This window comes from Podospora pseudoanserina, chromosome 5, assembly GCF_035222485.1.
Source record: "Podospora pseudoanserina strain CBS 124.78 chromosome 5, whole genome shotgun sequence".
NCBI lineage: Eukaryota > Fungi > Ascomycota > Sordariomycetes > Sordariales > Podosporaceae > Podospora > Podospora pseudoanserina.
The window spans coordinates 3754165-3782081 of NC_085924.1; the positions used below are offsets into that span (position 1 = coordinate 3754165).

General features: G+C 52.7%; 9 protein-coding genes across 9 annotated transcripts; 3 read left to right on the forward strand and 6 right to left on the reverse strand.

Annotated features, from left to right (window-relative positions):
• Nucleotides 1-195: 195 nt before the first annotated feature.
• QC764_509110 (uncharacterized protein) lies at nucleotides 196-3452 on the reverse strand. Its single transcript, XM_062948167.1, has 2 exons — nucleotides 3273-3452; nucleotides 196-3211 (listed from the first exon to the last, which is right to left on the reverse strand). Exons 1-2 carry the CDS (start codon nucleotides 3333-3335, stop codon nucleotides 251-253), a joined length of 3024 nt encoding a protein of 1007 aa, XP_062799574.1. The 5' UTR covers nucleotides 3336-3452; the 3' UTR covers nucleotides 196-250.
• A 57-nt stretch (nucleotides 3453-3509) lies between these two features.
• On the forward strand, nucleotides 3510-5868 carry SAS2 (SAS complex subunit). Its single transcript, XM_062948168.1, has 2 exons — nucleotides 3510-4669; nucleotides 4725-5868. Exons 1-2 carry the CDS (start codon nucleotides 3677-3679, stop codon nucleotides 5592-5594), a joined length of 1863 nt encoding a protein of 620 aa, XP_062799575.1. The 5' UTR covers nucleotides 3510-3676; the 3' UTR covers nucleotides 5595-5868.
• Nucleotides 5869-6686: 818 nt separating this feature from the next.
• On the reverse strand, nucleotides 6687-7180 carry QC764_509130 (uncharacterized protein; the record flags this gene model as incomplete). The annotated part of the gene is made up of 2 exons (XM_062948169.1): nucleotides 6687-6746; nucleotides 7037-7180. 2 exons carry the CDS (start codon nucleotides 7178-7180, stop codon nucleotides 6687-6689), a joined length of 204 nt encoding a protein of 67 aa, XP_062799576.1.
• Nucleotides 7181-7987: 807 nt separating this feature from the next.
• On the reverse strand, nucleotides 7988-14715 carry QC764_509150 (uncharacterized protein). Its single transcript, XM_062948171.1, has 6 exons — nucleotides 14074-14715; nucleotides 13618-13970; nucleotides 13169-13541; nucleotides 11843-13118; nucleotides 11221-11409; nucleotides 7988-11135 (listed from the first exon to the last, which is right to left on the reverse strand). Exons 1-4 carry the CDS (start codon nucleotides 14099-14101, stop codon nucleotides 12313-12315), a joined length of 1560 nt encoding a protein of 519 aa, XP_062799577.1. The 5' UTR covers nucleotides 14102-14715; the 3' UTR covers nucleotides 7988-11135; nucleotides 11221-11409; nucleotides 11843-12312.
• Nucleotides 8060-10600, forward strand: QC764_509140 (uncharacterized protein). Its single transcript, XM_062948170.1, has 3 exons — nucleotides 8060-9678; nucleotides 9855-10186; nucleotides 10252-10600. Exons 1-3 carry the CDS (start codon nucleotides 9096-9098, stop codon nucleotides 10255-10257), a joined length of 921 nt encoding a protein of 306 aa, XP_062799578.1. The 5' UTR covers nucleotides 8060-9095; the 3' UTR covers nucleotides 10258-10600.
• A 1048-nt stretch (nucleotides 14716-15763) lies between the features above and the next one.
• On the reverse strand, nucleotides 15764-17434 carry QC764_509160 (uncharacterized protein; the record flags this gene model as incomplete). The annotated part of the gene is made up of 2 exons (XM_062948172.1): nucleotides 16986-17434; nucleotides 15764-16802 (listed from the first exon to the last, which is right to left on the reverse strand). Exons 1-2 carry the CDS (start codon nucleotides 16988-16990, stop codon nucleotides 15764-15766), a joined length of 1044 nt encoding a protein of 347 aa, XP_062799579.1. The 5' UTR covers nucleotides 16991-17434.
• A 596-nt stretch (nucleotides 17435-18030) lies between these two features.
• On the reverse strand, nucleotides 18031-20499 carry gpi1_1 (pig-Q; the record flags this gene model as incomplete). Its single annotated transcript, XM_062940846.1, has 5 exons — nucleotides 18031-18454; nucleotides 18511-18608; nucleotides 18664-19125; nucleotides 19179-20310; nucleotides 20365-20499. The coding sequence occupies 5 exons, from the start codon at nucleotides 20497-20499 to the stop codon at nucleotides 18134-18136; spliced, it is 2148 nt and encodes a 715-aa protein (XP_062799580.1). The 3' UTR covers nucleotides 18031-18133.
• A 25-nt stretch (nucleotides 20500-20524) lies between these two features.
• gpi1_2 (pig-Q) lies at nucleotides 20525-22481 on the reverse strand (the record flags this gene model as incomplete). Its single annotated transcript, XM_062940847.1, has 6 exons — nucleotides 22116-22481; nucleotides 22014-22051; nucleotides 21897-21961; nucleotides 21735-21828; nucleotides 20649-21007; nucleotides 20525-20590 (listed from the first exon to the last, which is right to left on the reverse strand). The coding sequence occupies exons 1-6, from the start codon at nucleotides 22154-22156 to the stop codon at nucleotides 20525-20527; spliced, it is 663 nt and encodes a 220-aa protein (XP_062799581.1). The 5' UTR covers nucleotides 22157-22481.
• Nucleotides 22025-26081, forward strand: RRP6 (exosome nuclease subunit). The gene is made up of 4 exons (XM_062948173.1): nucleotides 22025-23152; nucleotides 23212-23420; nucleotides 23912-24436; nucleotides 24504-26081. The coding sequence occupies exons 1-4, from the start codon at nucleotides 22790-22792 to the stop codon at nucleotides 25939-25941; spliced, it is 2535 nt and encodes an 844-aa protein (XP_062799582.1). The 5' UTR covers nucleotides 22025-22789; the 3' UTR covers nucleotides 25942-26081.
• The last annotated feature ends 1836 nt before the right edge of the window (nucleotides 26082-27917 follow it).

A 27917-nucleotide genomic window follows, 5' to 3' on the forward strand; every position in this document is an offset into this window, starting at 1 on the left:
AAAGCAGAGAGCAACAAGATAGGGAGGTGTCTCAATCTGGAAGTCGCGTGGTACCTCGCGGTTGTACTCCGGGGTTAGTCGCGCTGAGAAAACAAGCCATCGGCCAATCAGATGAGTCCATGCAGACTCATGCAGACCCACACTTCTTCGAGAGCAACAAGAAGTCAACAACGAGAGACAGTTGTAGTGAGACTTGAGAGGCATTCACATTTCTGTATTTCTTTATTTTTACGCATAGTACCTATCTTAACTAATCATCATCAAAAGCCTGCTCAGAAGAAGCACGAGCAATCCGATCGGCCCAGCGTGCAGCCAGAGTCGAATCAATAACATCATCCTTCCCATATCCCCTATATGCGCTGGGCCAGGCCCATGTACAACCATGGTGCTCAACTAGATGCTCCAGTCGCTTCCGAACGCGCTCCATCTCTGCCTCTTCCACCAGGTCCTTCCCTATCCGAGCAAAGTACGCAATGGTGTGCATCATTTGCTGGTGGGCATGTTGCTTTGGCTCTTTGATCTCCTCGGAGAAGTAGTCCGACATCCACCCGTCCAGGACCCAGTCCATGATATGCACCATCTCCTTTCCATCCCCGCAGCAAGCCATCGCTTTCATGTAGCGATACACTGTCAACGCACTCATGTGGTATCGTGTCATGTCTTGGGGAAACAGCCGAGTGCCCGCTTCAACCGGCCTAGAGAGGTTGACAAAAGATTGCACCGCCCGCAAACGTGCTCGAGCAAGCAGGTTAGCCAGCCGTTTCTTCCGTGGTATGGGTCGCCGCTCTGTGAGGGAATGTTGAAATGTTGCCATTTTCAACGTCTTTCGAATCATGTAACACAGCGCCAAGAACGCAACGGTGTCATCACCCTGGATATGCAGCGTTCGCTCATAGATCCTTAGAAACGCATCCATCGTCAGCACAAGGTGGTCCATCCCGTGACCTCTCGGGTTGTGCAGAAGAACCTTTTTCGAAAGCGCCGTCAGAATTGTGTGCCATGGCTTCCTGTCGTTCCGCGAAAGTACCGGTCGAGCCGCCTGGCAGAGATGGGCGAGCAAGATGGCCTCAGCCACCGGCCCACATCCGAACTCGCGTGTGAAGAGCGTCGTATGTCTTGTATAAGAAGCACTATCGACATGGACCCGACACAGCATAGCAACCCAGGCATTGACGAGCTGAAAGTCTAGAGCTCCGAGAGCAGCTTTGCCTTCCTGGGTGTCCCACCGCCTGAAATCAGACAGGATATCTCCAGCAAAGTGGAACGGGCTATCTCGAACATAGTTCAGGGCTTCCTGTTTCGAAGGTGCGTTTGTCAAGAGAATGTCAAGATAGTGCCCAACTGGTTTGAGCCCTTGTGAGAGCAACGTGTGATATAGCTCATCTGGAGCCGGAGGGGTGATTCTGGCAATCTCGAGAGCAGTCAGATTCCCGTTATTGATCGGAAACGTTTCTTTGACGTCCCCTGGCCGGAGTCTTTTGACAGATGGCGCTTTATGGGCATAGAGCTTGGCCATCATCTGACCAGCAACTTGGGCGTCTGGTTGCATTGCGGGAAGAGGAGGTCTCTGGAACAATCGCCAAGCTTCCCGGGCGTTCCTAGTTGCTTTGATTTGCAAGGCCCAGTTCCGGTGCAGGTTGAGGGCGGCATGCTCACCTGACACTGTTGGAAGTGGCACGCTTCTTGTTTGAATGGACGGTGGCTGGCCAAAAGTCGACCCTGCCAGCACCGAGATGCCCTGGTCGATCACGTTGGTAGGGTAGCCAGCCTCGCGAGCAAGGAGACCCGCCATGGAGCTCCGGCTCAAATCCTCTTCGGGGTCACGGCGCTCGTCAACCCCGTCGACGGCTTGCCGATAAGGAGGCCATGTTGCTGCGATTCGCTCTGCGTTCTTGATCTCGCCCTTGCTTTTCGGAAGAGCAGCCAAGACCGCTTGTATAGCACTGTAGCTCTCCTTGTCGGGAACTAGGGGAGGGTCGAACGATGATGCAATGCTAAGGACAAGTCGTTGGGCGGCCCAGTTGTAGGGCATATTGGCAAGTGGACGCATCCTCGACGGCCAGCTAAAGTATTGGAGAGCTTTGTTGAAGACAAAGGATCGGACTGCATGGCTGCTATGTCCCTTGGAAGGGTCATCAGATATAGTGTTGATGTAGTCGACGACCAACTGCGCGATTGCCGTGACTGCTGATGGCCATGAATCCCGTGTATGCCAAACAAGGCGATGTAGCACTCCGTTGAAGTGCCACCACGTCATATCCCGACCCCTCGACTGCGGCAGCAAATGCCTATCTTCACTTTCAGGCCGATGTCGGTGAACGTAGTTGTCCGAGAGATACTGGACCAGGTCCATGAAGCTTTTGGGATTGGTAAAGAGCCGGTCCGTGGCGAACATGGCCTGTAGCAGGAAGAATGGCTTGCGGCAGCTGCTCCTAAGAAATCTTTCAACTCGCAAGTCGGCATTATGGCAGGAAAGGATCCATAACCAGGTGGCAATGTCTTGCTCCGTGATCCCTTTGGAAGACTCTAGCTGTTTTATTCGCGCGTTCCAAGCCACTGTGTCCTCGAGATAGCGAGCTAATGGGATGTGTTTGCGTGCCCGGGCACGCATGTATGCGTCTCGCCGGAGCAGTAGTTGGGCTGTCAGGACAGGGAGGCGGGATGAAGTGTTGCAGGCTACACCGCGAGCAAGAGGCCATTCACTGATGGTCCACTGATCGCTCGGGAAGCGCATGAGGGCAGCTAGCGTCATGGCGGGCGCAGCCCAGTCGAAGTCCTTGTGGTATGACGGGGTATACTGAAATGCCTCCCCCTTCCACGCATCGCCCGCCACAGGTCTTGCCCAGCCCCAGGTGAGGGCCAAGGAAGGTCCTGCACGATCCATCCACAGCTCATCGTCCTGCTCTTGCGCTGACAGATGATCCCAGAGGTTGGAGTACTTTTTGGGGAGGCAATCGACCCGTCGTGGGAGTTCTGAAACCTGGTTTTCTTCTTCTTCTTCTTCTTCTTCTACTACTTCTTCTTCTACTTCTTCTCCTTCTTCTGCGAACTCTGTCTCCAATGTCCTCATCGGTTCCGAGAACCTTTGCGGGAGTGGGGCATCTTGGCCGCTGCCAAACGTGCTGAAGTGTATGCCATTGTTCGGTAAACAGATGGATGCTCTGGTAAACGATGCTTGGTTTAAATACTGTCGGGGGTGCCCGTGAAGGCGCTGAGCAGAGGGAGTTAGCAATAGCAGTTCATGTTATGTAGAAATATCATTTCGACAGTACCAGCAAGAGATGTCCTCTGTTCTTTGCACCACCCCTCAAGGCGATGATTCTCGCGCCAAGCATTGGTACAGGCAATGGCCGGTCATCGTGGCAGCTACGGCTCACTATTGTTCGTCAGGCACTGTCATGTGGTCGAGAAAGAGAAACGTCGAGAGGAGCTATTGTTGCTATCGATCTCCCACGTTGAGGTTCAAAAATTGAAGATTCAGAAGCTTGGACATCCATCCATCCAGTCGCCAAGCTCCACCTGCACCCCACCAGCAGGACCAGTGGTATCTCTTGGCATCTCTCATCGCTCGCAGTCCCCACAGCTAATCCCTGCTCAAGCTTCGGTTTCGAAGCTCCAGCCTCGTCGCGACTTGCGCCTGCTTCCCAATTGCTCAGGGGCATCACGAGCAGGCAAGATGCCCGGACTTGTTAGGAAGAAACGAATCAGCGACGAACCAGATACACAAGATGCTCCCGCTACGACATCCACCTTACCAGGTGCTCCTTCACGAAGAGCAACTCGTCAATCCTCGACCGCCCCGCTACCGACACCAGAAGATCCCGAGCCACGACGCCGTCGCCGCCGCGTTGAAAGCGAAGCGGAGGAAGAGCTACCCGTGACATTGCCACTTCGCAAATCCCGAGCACTTCAAGGGAAGGAGAATGTGCCTCTGACCACAGGGGAAAACTTACCAAAAGCCACGCGCTCCACACGGCATAGCGGCGGACTTGAGGCTGGGGTTGCTGAAAACCTTACACCATCGGTGCCCTCTCAGCCTGCTCCAGCGTCACTACCTGTCCCCGCGGTCCCTCATCGCTCGCCTGTCGCCCCTCGTCCGGTTGGTAGACCACCAGGTCGACCCTCAAACCACGCACAGACAGTGCCTCCAAATCAATCCGTTACCGTGGGACGAAACAAGCCCATCACCATGGCTACGTCAGGCTCGCAACCGGGCCATCCGGCGTCGAAAACCGACTCTGTAACGGCGACGAAGACGTCCGATCGAAAGAGTGCCATCAAGAATACACAGACCGACCGAAACATAGACAAGGTCGTCCTTGGAGACCTCTGTTTCAAGACTTGGTACCCTTCCTACTTTGGCAAAGAAGTCCTGGACAATGGTCCCGGCATGCTCGACCGTCTCTATGTCTGCGATTGTTGCTTCAAGTACTCCAAAGAGCTAGTCGCTTGGTGGCAGCACGTTCAACTCTGTCGGGCAAAGAACTTTATTCCAGGTTCAAAGATATACACCCACCCCAAAGGCCAGCGAACCGTTCTCAAGGCATGTGGTCCACCGCCCAAATCCGGCAGAGGTAGGAAGAGCAATGCCAGTCAAAAGATGGTAGAGGAGTTGGTTCAAGACCAAGGGGAGTGGAGCATCTGGGAGGTTGACGGCGAGGTCGATGTGGTAAGTTGTCTAGGGCTGGTATTCGTCATGACATAAAACTAACTATTCTGAACAGCTGTTCTGCCAGAATCTCTCTCTGTTTGCCAAACTCTTCTTGGACAATAAGTCTGTCTTTTTTGACGTCACCGGCTTCAAGTATTTTCTGCTCGTCTACACAACCCCGGCTGTTCCAGCACCGTCTTTGCCAACACCGCCAGAACACCCATCATCCTCATCCGGCTCCGGCAACGCTCCTCGCCAACCACGTAGCCAGGTGGTTGGGTTCTTCTCGAAAGAGAAGATGTCCTGGGACAACAACAACCTGGCATGCATCCTCGTCTTTCCACCATGGCAGCGCAAAGGCCTTGGGTCATTGCTGATGGGCGTAAGCTACGAGATCTCCAAACGGGAAGGAGTGCTAGGTGGGCCTGAGAAGCCCATTAGCGAATTGGGAAAAAAGGGGTACAAGAGGTTTTGGGGCAATGAGATCGCGATGTGGCTTCTGAGTATCCCACCGACGAGCTCGGGTGCCATAGAGGATGGACAAGAAGTGGCGACAGTTGATGTTTACGACTGCAGCAAGGCCACTTGGATAGTTCCTGAGGATTGCTTGATGGTGTTGAGAGACATGGGAGTTGTGGAGGATGCAGGGGTTGGGCCGGTGGTGAAGCATTCTGCGCTTGGTACACCCACGGAACTGGAAGGTTTGACCGGTGCGCCAGTGCCAGCTCCTGATGGTGTTGCCAACAATGAGAAAGAGGGCACGCCACAGCAGGAAGAGCCAGTGGCTCATCAGCGGCGGGTCATGATCCGGCACGAGGCAGTGATGGAGTGGGTGAAGAAGAACAGGATCAGCTTGAAAAAGCCATGTGATCCAAACGGTTTTTTGGAGGGCTATGCCATGAAGAAGGAGAATGATTCTGCGGCGGCAGAGGAGTCGGGGTAGCATTGATATCCATCATCATTCAGGGAGCATTCGAATTTGGGTTGGATCAGGAGTTATGGGAATATGATACCAACGGACGGATGAGTGGGATAGGCTTCATGGATTAGGTTAACAGTACTGGGCTATTAACGAGCGATTCAGGGTTTACAGGACGTGGATGGCAAACAAAAACAATGGATCTTTTATGTACATACATTGGAGGCTTCAAGTCGCTGGCCAAAATTGATCAAGGTTCCCAAAACCAACTCGAGATATGACTGACGCTATCACAACAATAGGAAGCTCCGATAAGAAGAAAAAAATAAAATCAAAAGCAACACTGTGGCAGATGTCGTGGACAAAGGGGGGTAGTGAATGGGAAAGATGTGGGTTGTTGCGCTGTCTGAATATTGTCGATACTTTGCTGTTGGCCACTTAACCAATGACGAAATCTATTCTCCCTTGGATTCTTAGGGTTTTGGTAGGTGTCTGATGACTAGACTTTTTTTGCTGATGTATATATCACGATATGGTCATCCTGTCAAATCCGTGTTATGCCGATTTAGTACCCCCCTTGGCCGATAGAATTTGACCATACAGAGAATGTTTACCTTATTTCTTGTTTATCTATGAATCTAAATCAGGTCTGTCGAGTTCAAATCCAACACCCAGATAGCGTAGACTTCTCGTAAAGACGCACATCTAGTCTTGATCATCGATGGCTAGTACACATGTAAGACTGGCACGGTCCTCTCACATAACCAGCCCCAACTTTCAACAGACAATCTCCCACTTCACCTCGCCCCAAACCGGAACAGTCCCCTCATATAGTAACCCACTCTTCCTCCCCAAAACCCCCAAAACACCCATACTAAACCCTCTTCTTCAGCAACAACAACCACCTACATCCTCCACCATCATCACAACAGAGGTCATTCTAAAACTAGCAAATTCTGTCCGGGAGCTATCTAGTCCAGGCATTCCCACACCGTTACCCCATCACCACACCCTCCTCCCTCTGGGATATCTCCCCATCATATGTTCTTCTCTCTGGTCTCTTATCAGACCTCCGATGATGCTTGTGAGCAAGGCGCACGCAAGCGAGCGAGAGAATCAAAGTACTCTGAAATAGTCTGCGCTCGCTGTCATGGCTGCCAAGGGAGGTGTGAGGTCCTGAGATGGCGTGGTCAGCACAGCATCGGTATGGTCATGGTTCCGAGAGAGAGAAGAATGCAGCACGGTTGGAAGGTACTTAGGAAAGGAAAGGAAAGGAAGGATACAGTACAAGAGATGTGGGCCAGAAGAGAGAAGAGCACAGTATGATGGAGGAGGAGGGAACCGAGGAAGGATAGAATCGTGCAGTTGTGCATTTGTCTAGAGGGCGGTAAAGCTAGCGTTGCGATGTAATCCGCTAGCGAGCGGAGGGAGCCAGTCAGGGACCTCTGGGAGGTCGGAATGTGTACCTCTCTTGTGGAGGAGTGGTTGTTGTTGTTGTTGGCGTGTTGGTTGGTGGGAGTGGCGGCGTAGGAGTTGCTGGTGAGGGTGGGAGAGCGAGTATCTTGCTGTTTCAAGATGTTTGGGAGGTAACTTGGACTGCAAAGCGGCATGATGGGTACTTAGGTAGGGTGTAAATGAGCTTTGTCTATAGTGATGTTGAAGCCCAGATTTCTATATAACTTATCAGACAGCCCGAACTTACATTTTGTCGAGGATAAATACAGCAATCACTTAGTCCAGATTTACGTTATACAGGACAGATACATCATCTAAACCACCACAGTGGAGTCCTGTCGTCCATTATCCAGTCCACATCCATCCACGGTCTACAACCCAAAAACCCCATCAATCTGACATCCGTACATCCAAAAGTCCAAGCCAGCCTCAACCTATGTCACTATCGACCCCTTGAACTATCTTCTCCCATCAACAACAACGACAGCCTCTAAACTCTTTCCAAATACAAACCAACTACATCAATAACCCACCTTTCCCCTCCTCGCCCTCTATCTCCTTTCTGCAAGAGACTCTTTTCCCATTCCTTACTCTCCTACACAGATACCTAGCTGATCTATATCAAACATAAAAGTCTCAAGCTCGAACCCATTGCTCATAATGTTACATAAGAGAATGGCAAACACCAGCCAGGAAGCTTTCAAGAGAGTGTCTCAAGCTGAGCTCCTTCAAGCTATGATTACCTGTCGTTACTTCGAAATTACCTAGTGAAGATAATGTTGCCTGGAGGAACAGTTCTCGATCATGGGTTTGGACTGTCGTATTCAGAGGAGCATCAACTCCCATCATCATTCCTCATTCTCTTCAAACGGGCAACTGCCCCCTGTCCAACATGACGTTGCCCCTGCTCAGGAGCTATGGCCACATCAAAGAGGTTCATCACGATTCACAGGCTTCAAACTCGCAGCTTCGAACTCACCATTTCGTCTGATTATAGACCATAAAGCTCAAGATCTCCATCCACAGCTTCAGTCCTCGATAAGTCTTTAATTACAAGACATCTCGGTCCTCGGTGAAGTACCAACCGCGACCTCTTCAGCCACCTCAGACATCCCGGTATCTCCCGGCCTACACCACCACCAAATCTCACAATGTGGCGCCGACAACAATGCGTCACTCTCAAATTACACCGGCCAGATATAAATACCCTCGTCACTCCCAGTCTCAACAATCACAGACTGCCTCTCATTATCACCACCAGTTTCGGCTCATGTGCAACACAATCATCATAAACATATTTAACCCGGCAGCGTTCCGGCCACCCGGGTAGCCCGATTCGGTATTTACCCAACCAATTCGGCAAAGCCTATCATGTTTCACCGCCGACTCACCTTTTTCCCTCCATTCCGTCATGCTGCCTTACCGAGCAGATCGTTGGAAGCTTTCAAGGTTCGATCCGGGTCAAAAGTTTTGTGGTTCGACCAACCAGCGAAGCTTCCGACCCTCCCCCTTTTGCCAACACTGCCGCGCTCATCCGTTACACAACATTTGCGGCAACAGCGGTGTTTGTCGGAGTCTGATCCCGTTGGGAAGATTCGAGAATTGACATTTTGGTGAGTTCCATTCAGAAATTGACAATCAGAGTCAAAACCAGTTCCTACCAGTTGAGCCCGATGGTTGAAAGCTTCCCAAGCTTCCTGGAGCTTCAAATGCCCCTCAGTTCGAAAAAAGAGGCATTTTTCACATCCTGTCGTCATGCCTGGCCCTGGTTCTGGTGGTGGAGTTAAAGTGGACGGCTACCGGCCCTCAACAAGTGAGGTTGCAGGAAATCGCCGCTAAGTGGGGGCCTCGTGGGGGCTTGCGATAGACCCTGGTCAGAAAACAGGAGCCGCGCCAACCTCAGACATCAAACCCCAAGCTGAAAATTTTCAGTGACACAAAAACCGAGAGCTTCGTTGGGTTCGAACAAGACCAAGCTTGTGCTGCCTTGTCCAGGTCCAAGGACCCAGCTTCCCAAGAGGTTCGTCGATGGCTCCCATGCTCCGTAGAAAGCTGCCGGATCCATGAATCATGCCCCCTCCGTCACCGAGCTTGTTGCTTTGCTCGAGCTGTGCTCCTGGTTGCTGGTGCTGGTGCTGCTGCTGCTGTTCGTCCCTCCGTAAACCTCTTGTAGAATCCGGCTTTGCCCGGCGGAATTCCCTTTCGTCCCCTGGAAAAGTGGTGCAGCTGCTGGGCAAGTGCCGCACAGCAAAATTTTCCCTCTGGCTCTCCTCGCAGACCTGGGAATTCCAACTTCTGACCCACTTTCAGAGCTCTCGGTGGAGCGATTTCCCTCGAATTGACCACTCACGTCGCCCATCATCGATGCTCGAGCCCGTTGCCCGGACCAGCCCGAGGTTCCGCTTTCCCCAGCTGACCACTTGTTCTTCCTCGCACTTTTCCCTTCCCTCCTCTTTTTCCCTCTCCCACTCAGCAGTCGAGCCTCACCTCCAAAGAGCATCTTCTCGATCCCCGTCTTTTGCATCACCTCTGCATACCCCCTTCTCATCAGACACAATGGCCTCCACCCGTGTTCTCGCCTCGAGACTGGCCTCTCAGATGGCCACCAAGGTCGCCCGCCCTGCCGTCCGCGTCCCTGCCCGCGCTTTCACTGGTGAGTAGAGTCGAACAAAATCTCAAAACCTCATGCCACACAAAAAAAAACAAAAAAGAGACGAGCGAATTATTCAAGAAGTCGCCCATCGTCCCAAAAACAAAAACCACCATGAAACCATCCGAGAGAGTGTTCGTTCGTTCGGTCTGACAATCTTTTTTTCTTCGTGTGTGCAGCCGGTACCAAGGCCACCCCCCTCCAGGCCGTCAAGCGCCAGCAGATGTCCTCCATCATCACTGCCACCCGCCAGATCACCCAGAAGCGTGCCTACTCTTCTGAGATCGCCCAGGCCATGGTCGAGGTCTCCAAGAACTTGGGTATGGGTACTGCCGCCATTGGTCTCACCGGTGCTGGTATCGGTATCGGTCTCGTCTTCGCTGCCCTCCTCAACGGTGTTGCCCGCAACCCCGCCCTCCGTGGCCAGCTCTTCTCCTATGCCATTCTCGGTTTCGCTTTCGTCGAGGCCATTGGTCTTTTCGACCTGATGGTTGCCCTCATGGCCAAGTTCGTAAGTGTTTTGCTTCGGAGGTCCGGCAGAGTCAACGACCCCGCCTTGCTAACAAAATGCCTCAGACCTAAGCGGTTCACCACCACCGAGCGGGATAGGCGACGATGCCTCACTGGGAGCGATCGTCTGTACATATCGACAAGACGGGAGCGAGAGTGGGGGGAAGCGGCGTGTACGAGAGAGGGTAATAGTGTTTTGCGACATCTCCAAATCGCATTCGCTATTAGACATGGGCGGGGTGTGCATGGAATAATGGCATAGAATCGCACCATAGACGGGGCCCATATTAGACCTAGATCGGGGAAGACTTTCGAGGACGATCTGACCGTCGATGTCGGCTTTTGCCGGCACCTGTAAAATACTCAACCGCGATTCTCCCAGTTCTCTGGGGACACCACAAAAATATTTCATTTTGTCTCTGCCGTTTCAGCATCACCACTTCTTTTCCAGCGAGAGAATACACTTGTCAGACTTGTTGAGAGTGACTCGTGGCTCTGTCTGTGCTGTGTTTGCGAATGCCATCAGTTTTGATATCTCTCAGCACTTGATGAGATGATATGATATTGATAATCCCTCGTGTCTTGGCCAGCGGGTAAACAGGGGCTGAAGGCGGGGTATGTTCAATTGCCCAACACGAACAACATGCATTGTGCACTCACAATTCCAGCACACCAAAGGGAACATGAAACGGGGGAGCCACGTAGAAAACATATCAATTGACCTGGCCATTGGGCAGTGCTCTCCCTTGCCAGCCCTCACTCGAGGTGAATGAGAAGAGTGTGACCGATGGGGAGTCCCGGTACCCTGATGCATACACTGGGGGTAGGTGAGCACCGGGAGCACCATCATCACGAACCGTCTCGGCGACGACGGGCACGGGATAAGGATCACGGGCAGCGAACGGGCTACGGGGTACGGAGCTTGCGGCCGGACATACGGAGGGCGGCACCTAGTTTCTAGCGTTAGATCTTTGTTTTTGGAAAGCAAGGCACGGGGACGACGGGGGAGGGGGGGGAAGAGTAGATGGACTCCACTGTCAACAACAAGCCGGAATGTCTCCACCAGATAATGGGGCCGCTCCTTGTGTGTTGTGTGCTTAGCGTGCTCGGTGCTGTTGCAGTGCTAGCTGATAGCGGGACCCATCTTTTACATATATGCCGTGTAAGTGGTGATGGTTGATGTTGATGATATCGTGACGCTTTCCTTTTGGCAGAAATGAGAGAAAGAGGAAGAGAAAAGGGGACAGACGAGTGAGGAGAAGAGAAGGGAAATGGGAAAAAGGGAAGGGGTCAGTCGCCTCGACGTTCATTGGTGGCATGGGATGGGACACTCATGAGGGGAAAGGGGACACGGCCGTGCTTGCTTCCTTGCTGCCACCACAGAAAGAAGGAGGAAGCGGACGGGAAGTCCATCGTTGTTGTATGGCCACGTCTATGTAACATGCACCTGCCTTCTTTCCCTTTCGGCCAGAACACTGCATCATCATCTTGCATCTCATTCGTCTCCCTTGCTTCATCTCTCTCACCGAGAAAAGTATTCTTCCAGCAAAAGATATACAGATCAATACATCTGGTCCAGAGAGCGCTGAAAAGGAAAGGAAAGAAAAGGAAAGGACGGCATCCAGCGTATGCATCTCGTGTTACACAAGCTGGGTTCCCCGCTTTTGAACCATATGTTCCCCAGGTTTTTTTTTTTTTCGGCCAGATGTGTGATGGCGGTGGCGGCTGGGGAAGGTGAGACGGGACCGTCGAGAGCATGTTTCTGGGGAAGCAAGGGAGAAAATACAATAGATTGTATCTGTGATGTGCTCGAATGATGAGGACAACGACCCTCCCAGATGGTTTTGACGTGAAGCATCAATGTTGAACTGTTGGATACCCTTGTGTCGAGTCTGTGGAAGACAGGGGCGTGGCAACTAATCTCCTGCTGCAGCCCGAACGGATGAATCGGGCGAGAATGGTAGGCTGCATAACAATGAACGACGCGTCCGAGAACATGGCACACAATGCATTCGAAAAGCCCAAGTGCTCATAACGGTCGTTCCTGTAATTCTATCGTGTCTATCGCTATTGCTTGCTCCCCTTTTCCATGCTTACCGAAACCCAAACACCTATGCTTACGCCCACTCAATTCCTGACCAACAAGCTGCGGCCAGTCATCTCCTCGGGAATTGGCAGGCCCATGGCGGCAAGCACAGTAGGGGCAACATCGCCGAGGACACCCTCCTCCTTCTTCAGACTCCAGCCCTCGGGGGCGTTGGCCATGATGAAGGGCACCTTGTTGGTGGTGTGAGACGTCTTGGGCTTGCCGTCGGGGAACTTCATCTCCTCGGCGTTGCCGTGGTCGGACGTGATGAAGAGAATGTAGCCGTTCTTCTTGCATCCCTCATAGATCTTGCCAATGGCCTTGTCCGTGGCCGCGCAGCCAACGATGGCAGCCTCGTACACACCAGTGTGACCAACCATGTCGGGAGGAGCAAAGTTGTTCATGACGAAGGGGAACTCGCCCTCACCAAGACGCTTGACAACCTGCTCGGCGACACCGTCGGCGCTCATCTCGGGAGCCTTGTCGTAAGTGGCGACGCTCTTGTTGGAGGGCACAAGATCCTGGCTCTCGTCACGGACCTCGAGAGGGAACACCTTCTCAACACCACCGTTGAAAAAGAAGGTGACGTGGGCATACTTCTCCGTCTCGGCAACGTGAACCTGCTTGACGCCCTGCTTGCCCAACCACTCAGCAAGCACATTGCCCATGTGCTGGGGCTTGAAAGCAACCTCGAAGGGGTAGTCGACCTTGTACTGGGTCATGGTGACCAAGTTGATCTTGGGGTAGGGGAAATCCGGGAGGACTGACCGGTCGACGTCGCCCAAAACCTGCGTGATTTGGCGGACACGATCGGAACGGTAGTTGAAGAAGAAGACGTTATCACCATCTGAGAGATATCAGCACTGCTTTTAAGGCAATGACCGGAATGCCACACACCCTGGATGCGAGACTCCTGGCCACCAACAATGATGGGTTTGAGAAACTCGTCGTTCTCGCCCTTGTCATAACGCTCCTTGATGGTCTTGACCGGGTCGGTGCTCTCCTCGCCTTCGCCGAGGACAAGGCCCTTGAGAGCGATCTCGACACGTTCCCATCTCTTGTCACGGTCCATGGCATAATATCTGCCGACAATGGTGGCAATCTCACCAATACCAAGCTCCTTGATCTTGGCGAGCAGTTCCTCCAGGTAACCGGCACCGGACTTGGGGTCGGTGTCACGGCCATCACCAAAGAAGTGGATGTAGACCTTGGGGATGCCATACTGCTTGGCAGCCTCGAGGAGAGCATAAAGATGGGTTTGCTTGGCGTGCTGTTATCGTGAACAAAACGTCAGCGGATATCCCCCAACATACACCGGCAGCCCCGGCAACCCGGTCAGCACCTACCACACCACCATGCGAGACCAAACCGCACAAGTGAAGACGGCCATTGCTGTTCTTGGCCGCCTCCATAACCTTCTTGATCACATCGTTCTCGGCGAGCTTGCCCTGCTTGATCGTTTGGTCGATGCGGACGACATCCTGCCAGACGACACGGCCGGCACCAATGTTGAGATGGCCAACTTCGGAGTTGCCCATCAGCCCCTCAGGGAGGCCGACAGCGAGGGAGGAGGCATCGAGCTCGGTGAATCCGGTGGCGCTCCTGGAGAACTCGTCCATGACGGGGGTTTCGGCGGCAGCAATAGCATCGCCATTCTTGGGAGACTCCTCCGAGGGGATACCCCAGCCGTCAATCACGACTGTAATACGAACGAACCAACATCATAATCAGCCATCCCAGCTCCAGATAGATCAGGATATAGCCCAGCACGAGCGGGAGATCGGGGCGGCGAGGAGACGTACTCAGGCAAGCCTTGTGATCGGGAGCCATGTTTACTTTTTGGAAGCTTTGTAGCTAGGTGGGTTCTTCGTAGGTGTAGGGTTCGGGTTTAACTGGAGGGCGGCTCAATGACACCACGACCTCTTGAGGAATTGTAGGATTTAAATTGACAACCTGGAAGATGCGGGATAAAAACCTCAGATGATCAGGATCTTTTCAGCCAAAAGAAAAAAAGAAGAGCTTCCAAGCTTGGTTCAGCGCAAAAGGAACTTGTTGGGAAGGCCGATGGCGGGGTAGTTAGTCCCTCAGCGTCTCTCTCTCGTCCCACCCCCACCTGACGTCGATGTCCATTTGAACCCACCGAAGCGTCATAGCGTCCTTTTTGACAACCGTCCAACCACTCACAACTGTCAATTTGAGCACCTTCCCCCACGGCGCCGCACGGGTTCCGGCGCCAGGAACGCGTACCCACACCCGTTGACTTTGACATCGCGATTGCAATCGTTATCGCGAAGCGCCTTGCGAGAGCATCACTTTTTGCGCCCACTTTCAGAGACCACTTCACCGACAACCACCGCACGCGGGGAACCATCCTGCTGATCATTCAGCCAACCCTCAACCATCACGACCCCCCGACAACTCCCTACCTTTGAACAACATCTCAACCTCCCCCCACCTCTCCAACCACTCCCAACGGCGACAATGCCCCCCAACCGCCCCCCAATCAAAGGCCCCCCCCCCCCCCCCCTCCCTCTCCCCCTCCGACCTAGACACCCTCCCCCCCTCCCCCCCTCCTAAACCCTCCGTTCCTCCCTCTCCTCCTCGTCCCAAACCAAACCCCCTCCCCCTGTAACCGGCACAACCCCCTCCCAACCTCCAACCCGCAAACCACCCTCCCCTTCACAACAAAAAGAAGTCGCCTCCTCCACCGACCCAATCAAGCACAAGCTCCAGCGCGCCCGCCACTCGATAAAGCAAATGGAGGACATCGCCCGCCTCATCCCCCAGCAAGAAACCGAAATCATCGAGCTCGAAAAGCGCCGCAAGAAACAGGCCGAAATGCTCGCCAGGATCAAGGAGGAGGGCTTGGTTTTTAGCAGGGAGGGTGATAGGGAGGGGGAGGAAGATAGGGAGGGGGAGGAGGGGAGGGGGGTGATGGTGGAGTGAGTCGGGCCAAATAACATGAGAGGAGGGGAATGGGCTGCGGAAGGACAAGCATACACCAAAGGGGGGAGGAAGAACGGTGGGGAGCAGAGATCAGGCTGTTGTCGGTTCAGGCTTGAGTTCTTTGGAGAGCACAAGGGGACGACGAGGAAGAATGGATTGGCTGTGGTGATGGACAGACGAGCCACTGGTGGACAGGCCCCCAGTCCCGAACGAAGAATATACGATGGAGCTGGTAGACACTGGCTTGAACAGACAACAGAGCAATCAAGACTCCGTTGGTTGCCGCGATACGGCTCGGGCATCAATGGAAAGGAGACACTGGTGATTTCAAGCCATGGGCGCAGCGATACGTCCAGATTTACGGCCAACAGCATAGCACAAGATACGAATAACGAACGATACCCAAACACAATAACAATAATTACTCAAATTACTTGACTCTATCAACATCCTTCCCCATACTAAATATGTATTACTGGGGAACCTACCCCTCTGTTGCATAACCTACAGGCGCAGTTTGCCCTTTAAAAGAAAGAAAACACCCATCTAAGCAATCCCAAACCTCCCCAGCACCCCCTTCACATCCCCTCCCTCATCCCCCATCACCCCCCTCCAAACCTCCCCTTTCACCCTCTCCCCCTCCCCCAGCACCCCCCAGTTGGGACTCTGCCCCTCCTTCAACCACAAGAAATCCTTCACCTCCTTCCACTTGTTCTCCCCCTCTGCCCCTGTCTCCATCCCCTCCGGCAACGGCGCAAACCTCACCCCCTTGCACCCCTCAATAATCGGCTCGCTCCTCACCCACAAATAAAAGTCCACCTCCTCACAGTCATGAATCCTCACCTGCCTCGCCGTCACAACAACCACACACCTCTTGAGCCCCGTCACATGAACCGGGCCATCCACATGCCCCGCCACAACAACACTCTTCTCAACCCCCTTGAGCATCAAACTCGCAAACGGCGCCGCCCGACTAGCTTCCACAGTAGGAGAGCAAAGGTTGACCACACAGCTAGACAGATCAATAAGCTGCCCCACCGACGAAGTCCGCGAGTGATCTGCCGGCAGCGTGATGACAGCATCCCTCTCCCCCTCCACCTTGATCGCCCTCGGACTCCTCGACCTTCCCCTGCTCCCACCACCACCGGGCGACAAAGGCGGTGAGATCGGCGGCTGGCCATTCGTCTTCTCCCCCTTGGTCCCATCCCTGTTGTTCACCAACCGGCGGGAATCACTCTTCGGGGCATCATCACCATCAACCGCTGCCGGCGGTCTTGGCCGGAACTGAAACCGACTCTTGGGCGCGAGCTTCGCCGTCGTCTCATCCAGCTCTTTCCGGAGGGTGTTCACCGCGTCGGTGTACACCCTATGATCGTACGCCGGCAGAAAATGCGTAGCGTCCCTCACGTCGTTGGTCAGGCGGGAAATGTTGGTCAGGATCACCTCTGTGGCATCCTGGCGCTCGCCGGCGACGGGGGCGATGGAAGGGAGGTGAGTGATTTGTTCTTGGATGTTGGCTTGCTGCATGCGAAAGTTGCGGTAGAAGCGCTCTTTGGCGTCTTCTTGGTGGGCCATGTTGATCATCCTGATGGTGCTTGGGTGGACTGGGTTGATGAATAACCCTGTTGTTGTATCTGGGAAGAAAAAGAAGTTGGCTTCTGCTGAGGGGTGGGTGGTGCATGGCCGTGTTAGTTGAGCGGTGTGATATCAACAGATGATGTGAAAGTGTTGGGTGTGTTCGGCAAAGACCACAACATCAGACGATCACATCATGAGAGAAACGAACCTTTATATATATATGTGTGTGTGTATCCTCCCAAAATGATCAACGACGATCCCCTCAATAAAACGCTGGTTGATTACGTGTATGGCTTTCTCCGGCGGCGGTTGAGACAGACCAGATGACAGGTAACGGTGTCGTCGGTTCAAGAATAGAGTTGTGTCACAGGTCCCAAAGCCAAACCGCCTGGTAGTCTCCAAATGATGCGAGTGGGTGGTTCTTCGTTCGGGCTTGACAAGTCAAAATACAAAATGTTAAGGAGACGAAAATAAAAGTCACGAGTCAAGAAAGTCGTGAGGCAACAAAAGTTGAAACAACACAGTTCAAGAATCAACCCGGCAGCACATGCCAGGCACCAAAATATACCTACCCTCTCCCTCCCCCAAACCAGGGAAGGGGGTGATGACTGGGACCCAGGAAATGGGGAAGGCATCAACAAGGTGGGGAGTACTAAATCTGGAGATACCCCGGGGAAGCTATTGATTGCATTGGTGGGGTAGTCTTGGCAACACACTTTCGAAAAGTCGGTCTCGAACGACCCCTTTCTCTTCAGTTCAAAGATGTCGGTGAGGTGAGCCCCCCTGACCCCTAACCTCGAAGAGATCTTGATTACATCGTTACAATGCGAGATCTCGCCATGTGCTCGGATTATTTTCCTTTCATTTACACTACTGGCTGGTGGTCCCCCATCATCAAACGGTCCGTCATTTGTGGCAGATGGCTTGGCTATGTTTTCTGGTTCTTTTAAACCACCCCCTAACGCCTGACATCTCCCTTCATGATCCAACCTGGCCTCATGATACATATACCCCAACCTTATCTACCTAATCCATAAAACTTACCTCATACCTGCATACTCCATGTCTCCATTACCTACGTGGCCGTCGATCTAGACTTTTCATCAGATACCGAAAATTCCCCCGACACAAACAGTCGGTCAAGCAAGCAAAGCAGCCGGAATACGGCAACATCGGTGAAAAAGTTCCGAATTATATGTGTACGTCTGTGTGCGATTCATACATTACGCTTTCTATTGCCCCGTATTATATATATTCATATATATATATATATATATTTCTAGAGAAAACCTATATAACCTACCCCAGCCTTTTTTCTACCTATACCGCATGCTTGCCCTACCCATAACTTCGTGACCTCCCACCGCCAGAATTAGTCGGATATCTCCTCCCGTTGGCCAGTGCGGGTATATACAGCGGTGCCGTTCTCCGCTTTGGAGACGGCAGCGAGTTGACCGCGTCCCACATCTCCATGATGCCGGCTCTGCGTGCTGGAAGCATGCTGTACTGCAGACTGTACAAGTTTCTGCGATCAAGCGGTGGCACAAATTTGCCTGTGAGTAGGCAGAGCAATACGCGCGGGGACAAGTAGTGTTTTCGGATGCGGTGTCCCATCTGAAAGTACTGATGGAACATGGCTTTGAAGCTCAGGGGTATGGACTGATCGTCGTGTCAGTTTCAAAGCCAGGCAGAATAACCGAGAAATAAAAGCCTACCTTCAAGTGAATTACAGAAGTCGAAGGTATTGGTTTCGTCGTGTCATTAACGCCGTGTCTAATTTCTTGGGTATCTCGAAGTTCAAAACGAATTCCGCCTACAAACACCAGTCAGCACACTGCAAAACCATGATGTAGAGCATAAGAACATACCTGGTAACCTCCCAGGGTCTTTGATCCTCAACATAAGCGCAAAAAGTGGAAAGTGATTCAAAAATGAAAGCATGGTATCAAAAACCGCCTTGAGCGATATGATGACCATGCGGGCGATGGCAAAATTAAGGTAGAATACCACCACGGTTGGAAGCAAAAAGAAGAGCAAGGTGAAAAGAATGGTGCCAACGAGCAGCTGATCCAGGTCGTAGTCGCACGAGTCGATGCGGTTCCTCAGTACATTGTGCTTCTTGCCGCGAAATAGGTGGAAGAGCGAGATCAGGATGTTGAGCTGCCAATGGTAGATCCTCGCAGATGCCAAGTAGAACGAATAAATGTGTATCGTCAAGATCGATGTCAGATCCGAGAACAAGGCGATTGGCATGCTGGCTCCGGCAAAGCTGGAGAAACCAATAAACCAAATCATGTGAGGTAGAACCGGACGGAGAGTCTCAATACAACCTGTGAAGGTTAGTGACGGGATGAGATGGGATGGTTGAGCACAGAATACTCACTGGACCAGTACTCAATAACCCACAGAAACAAATCCCCTAGAAACAATGCCAGTTCGCTGTTGAGCTTCAGCCCCGCTGGCCATCCCATGAGCCACGAAATACTGCTCTGCAGAGCCTCGACCGTGTACTGCGTCAAGAGGTGGCTGATCTCATCCGCAAGCCAGCTGGAATTGTCGATGACGTATGACCCCAACGCAATACCAATAATAACATCATTGGCTACCAACCACAAGCTGTTGTAGAAGCGAATGTAGTCGGGATGGCTGGTGGTAACACTCTCCCAGTCGTTTTTCCTAAGCCGCAGTGTTACATACTGCATCGGCCAGTAGCAAAACTGCTGAAGCCGAATCTCGACTTGCTGGGCTGTGGCAGATATGTCCTTCAGCGCAGCATATTTTGGTCGAGCCCGCCACTCGAGCACCGTCAAGAGCACCTCGGCAGCGATCCGATGCGCCATCAGCCCGATCACGAACAGCTTCTTGATAACGGGCAGGACATAAACCGTCACCAAGTTCCATAGCCATACCAGTATTATGTCTCGCATGGTTGTCGCCGATTCAACAACCCTCTCAGACACACTCAAACTTCTCTTGGGCCTTGTTCCTATCCTCGAGACATTCTTCTGCATCAGCTTCTCGAGCTCCCGCGCCCAGTTGATTTGATTCACAATTTTGGGCAGTGCTCTCTCTTTGGCCGACGGGGTCCGCTTGAATATAGAGTGTTGCTTCAATTTCTCGACCAGTTTTTTCTTCTTCTCCTTTTTGAGCCGCTCCTCTCGTTCGTCGGCCTCCTCGGCGCCGTCTGAAAGACCGATCCTGAATGTCTCATGCTTGTCGCCCAGGGCCAGAGCTATGGGACTCAAGGAGATGTACTGCATCCTTCCGGGAAAAGGTCGTTCGAAGAGTATGATCTGAATATTCGAGGCCCTGGCGCATGTGATTATCGGTACACGTATGCTCGGCCCGGTCGTCGCTCGGATCCATGATGGGTCGATCTGTACGTCGTCTGAAGTATTCGACAGTCCCAAAATATGCAGAGACGACTGCCCGCACAGCTCATAGATGCGGCTTACTGGATGGGGCGCGTTTCGCGTGAGGGTGCCAAGCTTCAAGGCGCTGTCGACGTTTCGGGGCTGGCCAAGATGTCAGCTTTCTCCATCCTTTTTTGTCGAGCGTTATAAACCCACCTCCACCTCTTCCAGAATGGCCAGCACAAACACGTCCAGGGCCGAGTTCCTCCACCCCACCACCACACCCCTCAGGTCGGATCGTGGCAGGTCGGCCGGCCAGAATATGCGCATCAAGCCATCATTCTCTGGCATGACAGACAACAAGGCGCGAGGTCACCTAGAAAGATCCCCGTCTTCTCAACTGCTCTCTGGCCGATACGCCGGATCCGGGTGCTCGCGGGTGCTGGACAGTGTTGATCAGCAAAGTCTTTTCCAGTGTTGAGGAGGGGCAGGCGTCGTACGAGAGTCGACTCCCGGGCTGCGAGACGTTCCACGGGTATAAAGATGAGCAGGAACACAAGTGAAAGCGCGGCAAAGCCTTTGGCGGCTCGAGACTGTGCAGACGTGCGCAGGTTAGACAACGAGGCGGGGGGGCTTAAGCGGAGACGAGGGGGGAAGAGGGGGTGGGCGAGCATTACAACCACTCCGTAATCCCAAGCAAAGATGGCAAGCTCATAGAGGCGAGTGACCAGGTCCCATCGGGCGGTGATGTAGCCAGCTACGAAGATGCCGAGTGTCAAGACGGAAAAGGGGTGCATAGAATCGCGTGGGGGTGGTGGTGTGCTACCGGCGGAGCATGCCTTGGGGAGTTTGTCGTGGGCTGTGCGTGTGCAGTGTTGTTTGTTGATCTACGGATAGACTTGTCGCGCTGCTGCTGCCAGGATACTGTGTATGTATGTGCCGGACGTCTTGTCTGTCGTCAGTTGACGGGACCAAATGCTGTGGCTGGGGGTACCGGTATCTGGGGAAAACGAGGGCTCGGCGGGCGGGCGTGTGAAGCTTAAAGAGGCAAGCAAGTGGAGCTGGCAAGGTCGGATGAAGGCCGCCAAATTGCTTGGGGCTTGCGACGAAGCTTGTTCCAGACTCTCTGCGTCTCTTCGATCGATGGTGCATCTGATCATTTCAACAAAAAACCCCATCACCGTGTCTCCAATCGCCAATCAGAGCCCGCACATTCCCATGAACCGTGCCCCACTTATCTCCCTTTCCTGGCAGCGCGGGACAGACAGCCATCTGGTTTGAATCCGAGCCTCCGGTGTGGTGGTCAACGACGGTGACACAGTTTTCTATGAAGATGTAGACTTCCGTGTATACGATATGGACACCGGGCACTGTATTTACATCTGACACCAAACAGGTGTGTGGCAGATCACTGAGTGGGTGGGTAACATCAATAGACTCCAGGTGGAGGACCTATATGGCACAGTATACATTTTATTCTACGCATGTACGAGTGATTAAGATCAGGGTCATATGGTTTGAACCACTCTCTCTAAAAAAGCCTGTGTCAGAAAAGTCAGGAGTGATACAGAGGTGAAGGCACTTACACTTCTTCTTCCCCAGCAGCGCTGCATCATTCTCTTTAAAGTCTTCGCGGGCCTCGTCCAGCAACTTGTCTATCCCCCGTTCCTTGAGTGCGCGCTGTGTAATGTTAGCCCGTCATAAATCCACCAAAGTTTTCAGACGGTCCATCTTACCTTTAAGCATACGTTGTACTCCTTAAACATGGTGGCGCATTCGTTATTGTCCGAGGTACTGATCCCCCTCAGGTACTCTAAATATTCATCAGTCGTTCGTCTTTACATGGTTGGGCAGGGCGTGCCTACTTTCGCTGTACCATTTCAAGAAGCAGGTGTCGTAGCGTCTGAGCAAATCAACCGTTAGCGGTGACCATGAATGACACACACGGCCCTATGAGACGGACTTACTCTTTCAGCTCGTTGCATTCTGGGGCAAGTGATTGAGACATTTTGAATAGGCCCCAGACCTCGGTAGCAAGAACAATGAAGCAATGCTAAGGGATTTTTGAAATGACAGAGCCGTGTTGCGCCTGGATGTATTGCACTGCGATGGCAAATCCGGGAAACGATGCCGCGTGTTTCGGCGGCCAGCCAGCAGTCTCGATATAGGCGAACTCGTGACTCCAGAAGAACTCCCAACAGAGGAAAAGCTTGGGCCAAGTTGCTATCGAATGGAAGGAAGCTTAGGTAGCGACTCTGATTTTCTCCCAAATAAAACTTTAGCTTTGCAAGTTGGAACTTCAAGTCTTCCTTGACATCTCATCACTCTTAAACGCCACCAAACTCCAACACATGTGAGGTGACCTCCAATTGCCAAGCGAGAGAGGAGAGCCAGGATCTTATCTTATCGGCAACACACCTCTTTCGAGTGTACTTTCCCACACAGCAATAAATCCCAGCAATTACAAGTACCACGCTACTCTCAAAGCCGCTTAGCGTCGCATCCACCCTGCCAAAGCGGATCCACCGAAAAGTTCAGGAACTGCCCGTTTTGAAAACAACCAGAAAGCTACCACCTGCTGCGCAAGACAACCACCCCATCACTGGCAAAAGGCAGGACTGTTTGCGACATCGACAGCAGGATGGAGTCATCACAAGATTACAACTCTCTCCGAGAGGCCATCCAACCCGCCCTCATCACCGTCACTCGATCAGCCGGTGTCGTCGCAAACGAGGATCTCCAATTCCAGCGCACCGTCCGCCCATCCGTCGGCGACAAGCTCGACAAGACCGCCGATCGCATGCTGGGCTTGGTCAACGGGTTGCTCAAGTCTTCCTCCAAGGTGACGGGACAGTCGACGACCAAGCTGGAGGATATCGACGATATCGAGATCAAGTGGAGAGGCATCGTCGACGTGATCGATTCGTTCCTTGAGAAGGCCGACACCTGCCTTGACGAGTATACCGGTTTGATCAAGAGAAAGAATGCGCCCACTGTCGAAGAAGTATGTTTTTTTTTTGGTTCTATACATGTTTTACCGTGTCACTCTAACCTCCTTCACAGGGCCGCGACCCCAAGCGATCGAAATCGACGGCGCCGCTCGACTGGTCACTCAAGCGCGCCAACATTGTCAAGCCCCAGAATGGGTTCGAGAAGAAGCCCAATAACTTTGACAAGGGGCCGTGGAAGCCCATCTTGACGAAGAAGCCACATGCGATTGTTCCGTTGGAGCAGTCTTTCAACACCATTCTTAATGAAGAGCACACTACCCAGTATGAACCCCCGTCCCTTTTCAAGAATTCCCTAGTTTCTCCAGTACCCCCAGTGGATAGTTCTGTCCAAGAAAAGGAAGCCGACCAAGAAGAACCGCGTCTGGCCATCCAACCCAGAAGCCGAAAGGCTGTGGGAAACTGGCGCTGGAGACAGAAGATGCGGGACAAAACATATCAGCAAGCTGTGACGGCGTCTGTGGAGGTTTCCAGAGAAAACTCCCGAAGGGGTTCCTGAGGACCCTTCGGAGGAGATTTTGAAGGATTCCCTAATGTGGATTCCCATGGGAACCCCCTGGAGCTTCTTACGGAATCGCCAAAGGAGGTCCCCAGGGATGTCTCTGAGGAAGCTCCCGGCAACACTCTTCAACAGGCTTCTAAAAAGGCTCCAAGGGATTTTTCCGCTCACAGTTCTGGACTTGGTCCCCTCGAGCATTTTGTCCAATTATGTCTCTGTAATTTTTCCCAAAAAAGAAAACTAACAGACCCCTCAGATACCAGAATCCTTACCAGCCCGAAATTGAAGCGATGAAATACCCCAGCCATGTGTTCGAGTCAAGAGAGCCGATCAAGTACCTCGACGTCGAGAGCACCAAGCCGATTTGGGTGGACACGTGGGAGGGAGCGCTGGAGATGGTCGAGGAGCTGAAGAAGGCGAGGGAGATTGCGATTGATTTGGAGCATCACGACTTTCGGACTTATACGGGTCTGTTGTCGCTCATGCAGATCAGCACGAGGGAGAAGGATTGGATTGTGGACACTTTGGTGCCGTGGAGGCACAGGTTGGAGGTGCTGAATGAGGTTTTTGCTGACCCGGGGATTGTGAAGGTTTTTCATGGGGCGTTTATGGATGTGGTGTGGCTGCAGAGGGACTTGGGGGTGTACGTGGTGGGGTTGTTTGACACGCATCATGCGTCGACTGTGTTGGGGTATGGGGGGGGGAGTTTGGCGTTTTTGCTGAAGAAGTTTGTGGGGTTTGAGGCGGATAAGAGGTGGCAGCTGGCTGATTGGAGGATTAGGTGAGTACATGGTGGTGATGATGATGGGTTTGAAGAAAGGTGAAAAGCTAATGATGACGTTGCAAAGGCCGTTGCCGGCGGAGATGCTGTATTATGCCCGGGCTGATACGCATTACTTGCTTTATGTCTACGACATGATCCGGAATGATCTTGCTGCCGCGGCGCACACTGTCCATCCGGATGGGAAGCCGATTGAGCGGGTGATTGCCAAGTCCAAGAAGACTGCTTTGTCTAGGTACGAGAACCCTGCTTTTGACGAGGAGACTGGGCTGGGGGATCGGGGGTGGTATAACTACCTTGCGAGGTCGAGTTATGTCTACAACAAGGAGGAGTTTGCGGTTTTTAGGGCGTTGTGGAACTGGAGGGATAAGACGGCAAGGGAAGAGGACGAGAGCACGGGGTTTGTGATGAAGGAGCATGTTATGGCGGAGATTGTGAGGATTATGCCTAGCGACAAGAAGGCGCTTTGGAGCTTGCTGGATGGGCACGCGAGGAATTTGAAGGGGAGGCTGGACGAGTTGTTTGGGGTTGTGCAGGAGGGGAGGGAGAAGGGGCTTGCCGGGGGGGTGAGTTTGTTGCAGTTTCTTAGTGGGGGGAGTGGTTTCGCGCAGGCGCAGATTGTGCCCATGGTGCAGAAGGAGGAGGCGGTGGATATTAAGGAGTTGAGGAGTGAGAAGTCGCAGTTGTGGGGGAATGTGCCGTTGAGTTCGGCTTGGGAGGATAAGGGGGGGAAGAAGGAGGGTGAGGATGATGAGGTGCTGGAGCTTCCTCTTTACTATAGCGCTGCGCAAGAGGAGGAGGAGGTTGGGGGTGGTGATGTGGAGGAGAGGGTTCCAGTGCTCAAATCTGCTGCTGAGGTTTATGGTCAGGAGGAGCAGGAGCAGGAGAATCAGGAGTTTACACTCAAGACGGGGAGAAAGCGCAAGGCGAGCGAGGCGGATATGTACTCTGGTCCGGAGGAGCAAGTGGAGGATGAGGAAGATGTTGAGGAGGATGTGGAAATGGAGGATGTCACCACCCCTGCAGATGGTGAACAAGAAGATGACTCGGAAGAGGAGGATGTCGAGGCGGCGAAGAAGACTGCTAAGCAGGAGAAGAAACTCAGAAGGAAGGCTGCTAAGAAGGCTAAGCGGGAGGCGGCTGCACAGGAGCAGGCTGAAGAGGGGGATGAAAAGGAAGCGGAAGTGGATGAGGAGGCGAGGAGGGAGGCGAAGAGGGCCGAGCGGAAGGCTAGGAAGGCTGCTAAGAGGGCTGCCAAGGCACAGGAGCAACAGCAGGAGGAAGAGGAGGAGGAGGAGGAGGAGGCGTTTGATTACAGCAAGGCTGCTTCTGTGCTCAAGGCTGACGGGGGGGCGAGGTCGGAGTTTGATGACAAGAGGAAGGGGAAGAAGGGCAAGAAGGAGAAGGTCTTTGATCCGTATGCTGCGAAGACGGGGTCGGATTTGAAGGGGGTGAGGAATAGGAATTATGAGAGGGCGGGGAGGTCGGCTACTTTTAGGAAGTGAGAGAGTGTGAGGGTGGGTGAATGGGTTTGCATTGATGAGGGAGTAGTGTTTGGGAGTATTACTGTGTGGGAGTAGACTATAGCATTGCATCAGATACTTCATTAGAAACCGGTGTCGAGAATTGAAGTTGAGTTTTGTCATTTTTGCGAGGTTTACATGGAATATGAAGCATTTGGATTTGGTTTGTGTATTCTGTGACTGTGGAACTTGTGGTGGGTTGGCATTGTGAGGGGACACCGTAGAGTACATCCGCCAAATGAGAATGTAGACACCACTTGTCATGATACACTTCAACGCCAGTATGTGTCAAGAACGGATCAAATCGTGTCATGTAATCTCTCCCATCTCGCATCACTCACTGTCTTTTTAACGCCCGTGGCCCAGTGAGGATAGCGACGATAAGGGGCCCCCTTTTTACCAATGCACCATCTTTCCTCCCCCATCGCGTCTAACCAGCGGCATCGAGCGGGAAGCCGATCTTGTGGTCTTTCCACCGATCTGACTGACACACCTTTATCCCTTGGGATACAAACCGAAAAAGACAGCTGGCCCGAGTAAATATAGCGTGGCTGTTCCCGTCATGGTTTTGTTTTGTGACCGGAGTCAGTCAACCTAATACAGGAAGGGTAGGTAGGTAGGTTGTTATGTTGTTATACACCTCTAACACTGTGAGGAATTTCAAACTGATGAGTGAGACAAACCTATCTTGGAAACTCTAGGAGGCTTTTCGGTGGGCATGGCGAGATTGTCCCTTGGCTGCCAGCGGAGGTTTTGCGGGAAGTCTTGGGAGCGGGCTTGGTAAGCCCCCCTTTGGAACGGAATTTATGCACGGCTGTTTTGTGGTTTTCGTATGTAAAGGTAGGTAGACAAGTAATATCACATGCGGAAATTTGGGACCAAAACCCTCCCCCCCAAAAAAACACACAAAAAAAAAACAAGAAAAGTTGGTACATGATTCTTTCAGGACGAGAAGGATCGTGATGAGCGAGAACGCAGCCTGGTTGGTCAAAACCCGCCTCAATCCCAATCTTGTGGCGTCTTCTGTCAAGTTTTGATATTTCAATCTGACCAGGTAGAGAGGAGCTTTTCGGAAATAGAGTTCTATCGAGCTTCTCCCAGATAGGCCCATCATCCATAGAACTTCGGACAGATGACTCTCATTCGTCCGGAAATCTGCCCACGCTCACCTTACCCAGTGGCCTTTTTTTTTGTTAAACCTCCTTGGTTTCACTTGAAGGTAGGGCATTCAGCCCGCATGACTGGAAGTGAGCTGATGTGCCGACGTAGCTTCCTTGCTTGAGTATCAACGGAAGCGGAGGTAGAGGAGGGGGGAAGCACGGGATAAGGGTCCCCAAAACCACTTCCCACACTCCCCTTTCTATCACGATCCCTCATACAATACTCCGATGGGCGTCCAAAGAGTGAACCACGTGGCGGGCTCCGTTTCTTGCCGCAAGACCCTGATGACCCATACGATATCACGATGCAGGGACCTGTGGGCTCTCGCTTGTGAAGGTTTTGGTCATCGCGGTAGCGGGTTAGGCATCGTTCGCCGTGAGCTAGCTCGGTTTTGTCCCGTATCTTCACGCTAGGTAGCGAGGAGAGAGGAGCTTGGAAACCTAACGGGAATGGGAACCGGGTTGGGTTTTGTACGAGGCTTCTTGTGTGATTGGAGGCCGAGAGGGAGGTGGTGATTTTGTTCAAGGTTGATATTGGAGATGGCGACAGGGTACAGTTGCTAGAAAGCCCGCATGCTGGGCTACTGGAGAATGGCGAAGGAGAGGAGCCGGAAAGATGGCCGGGTTGAATCTGTCAGTTGTCATAGTTCCGTCTCACAGCAGCCACACGGCAGGTGCAAACGCCCCATCTTCTTCGAGCATGGTATGATGGTTGACAAGTCCGACATGATCCGATTCGGTCGATGCAGGTTGGTAGTGACTGCAGGTAGACATCGACGATGTCTTCCTGGCCAGCTG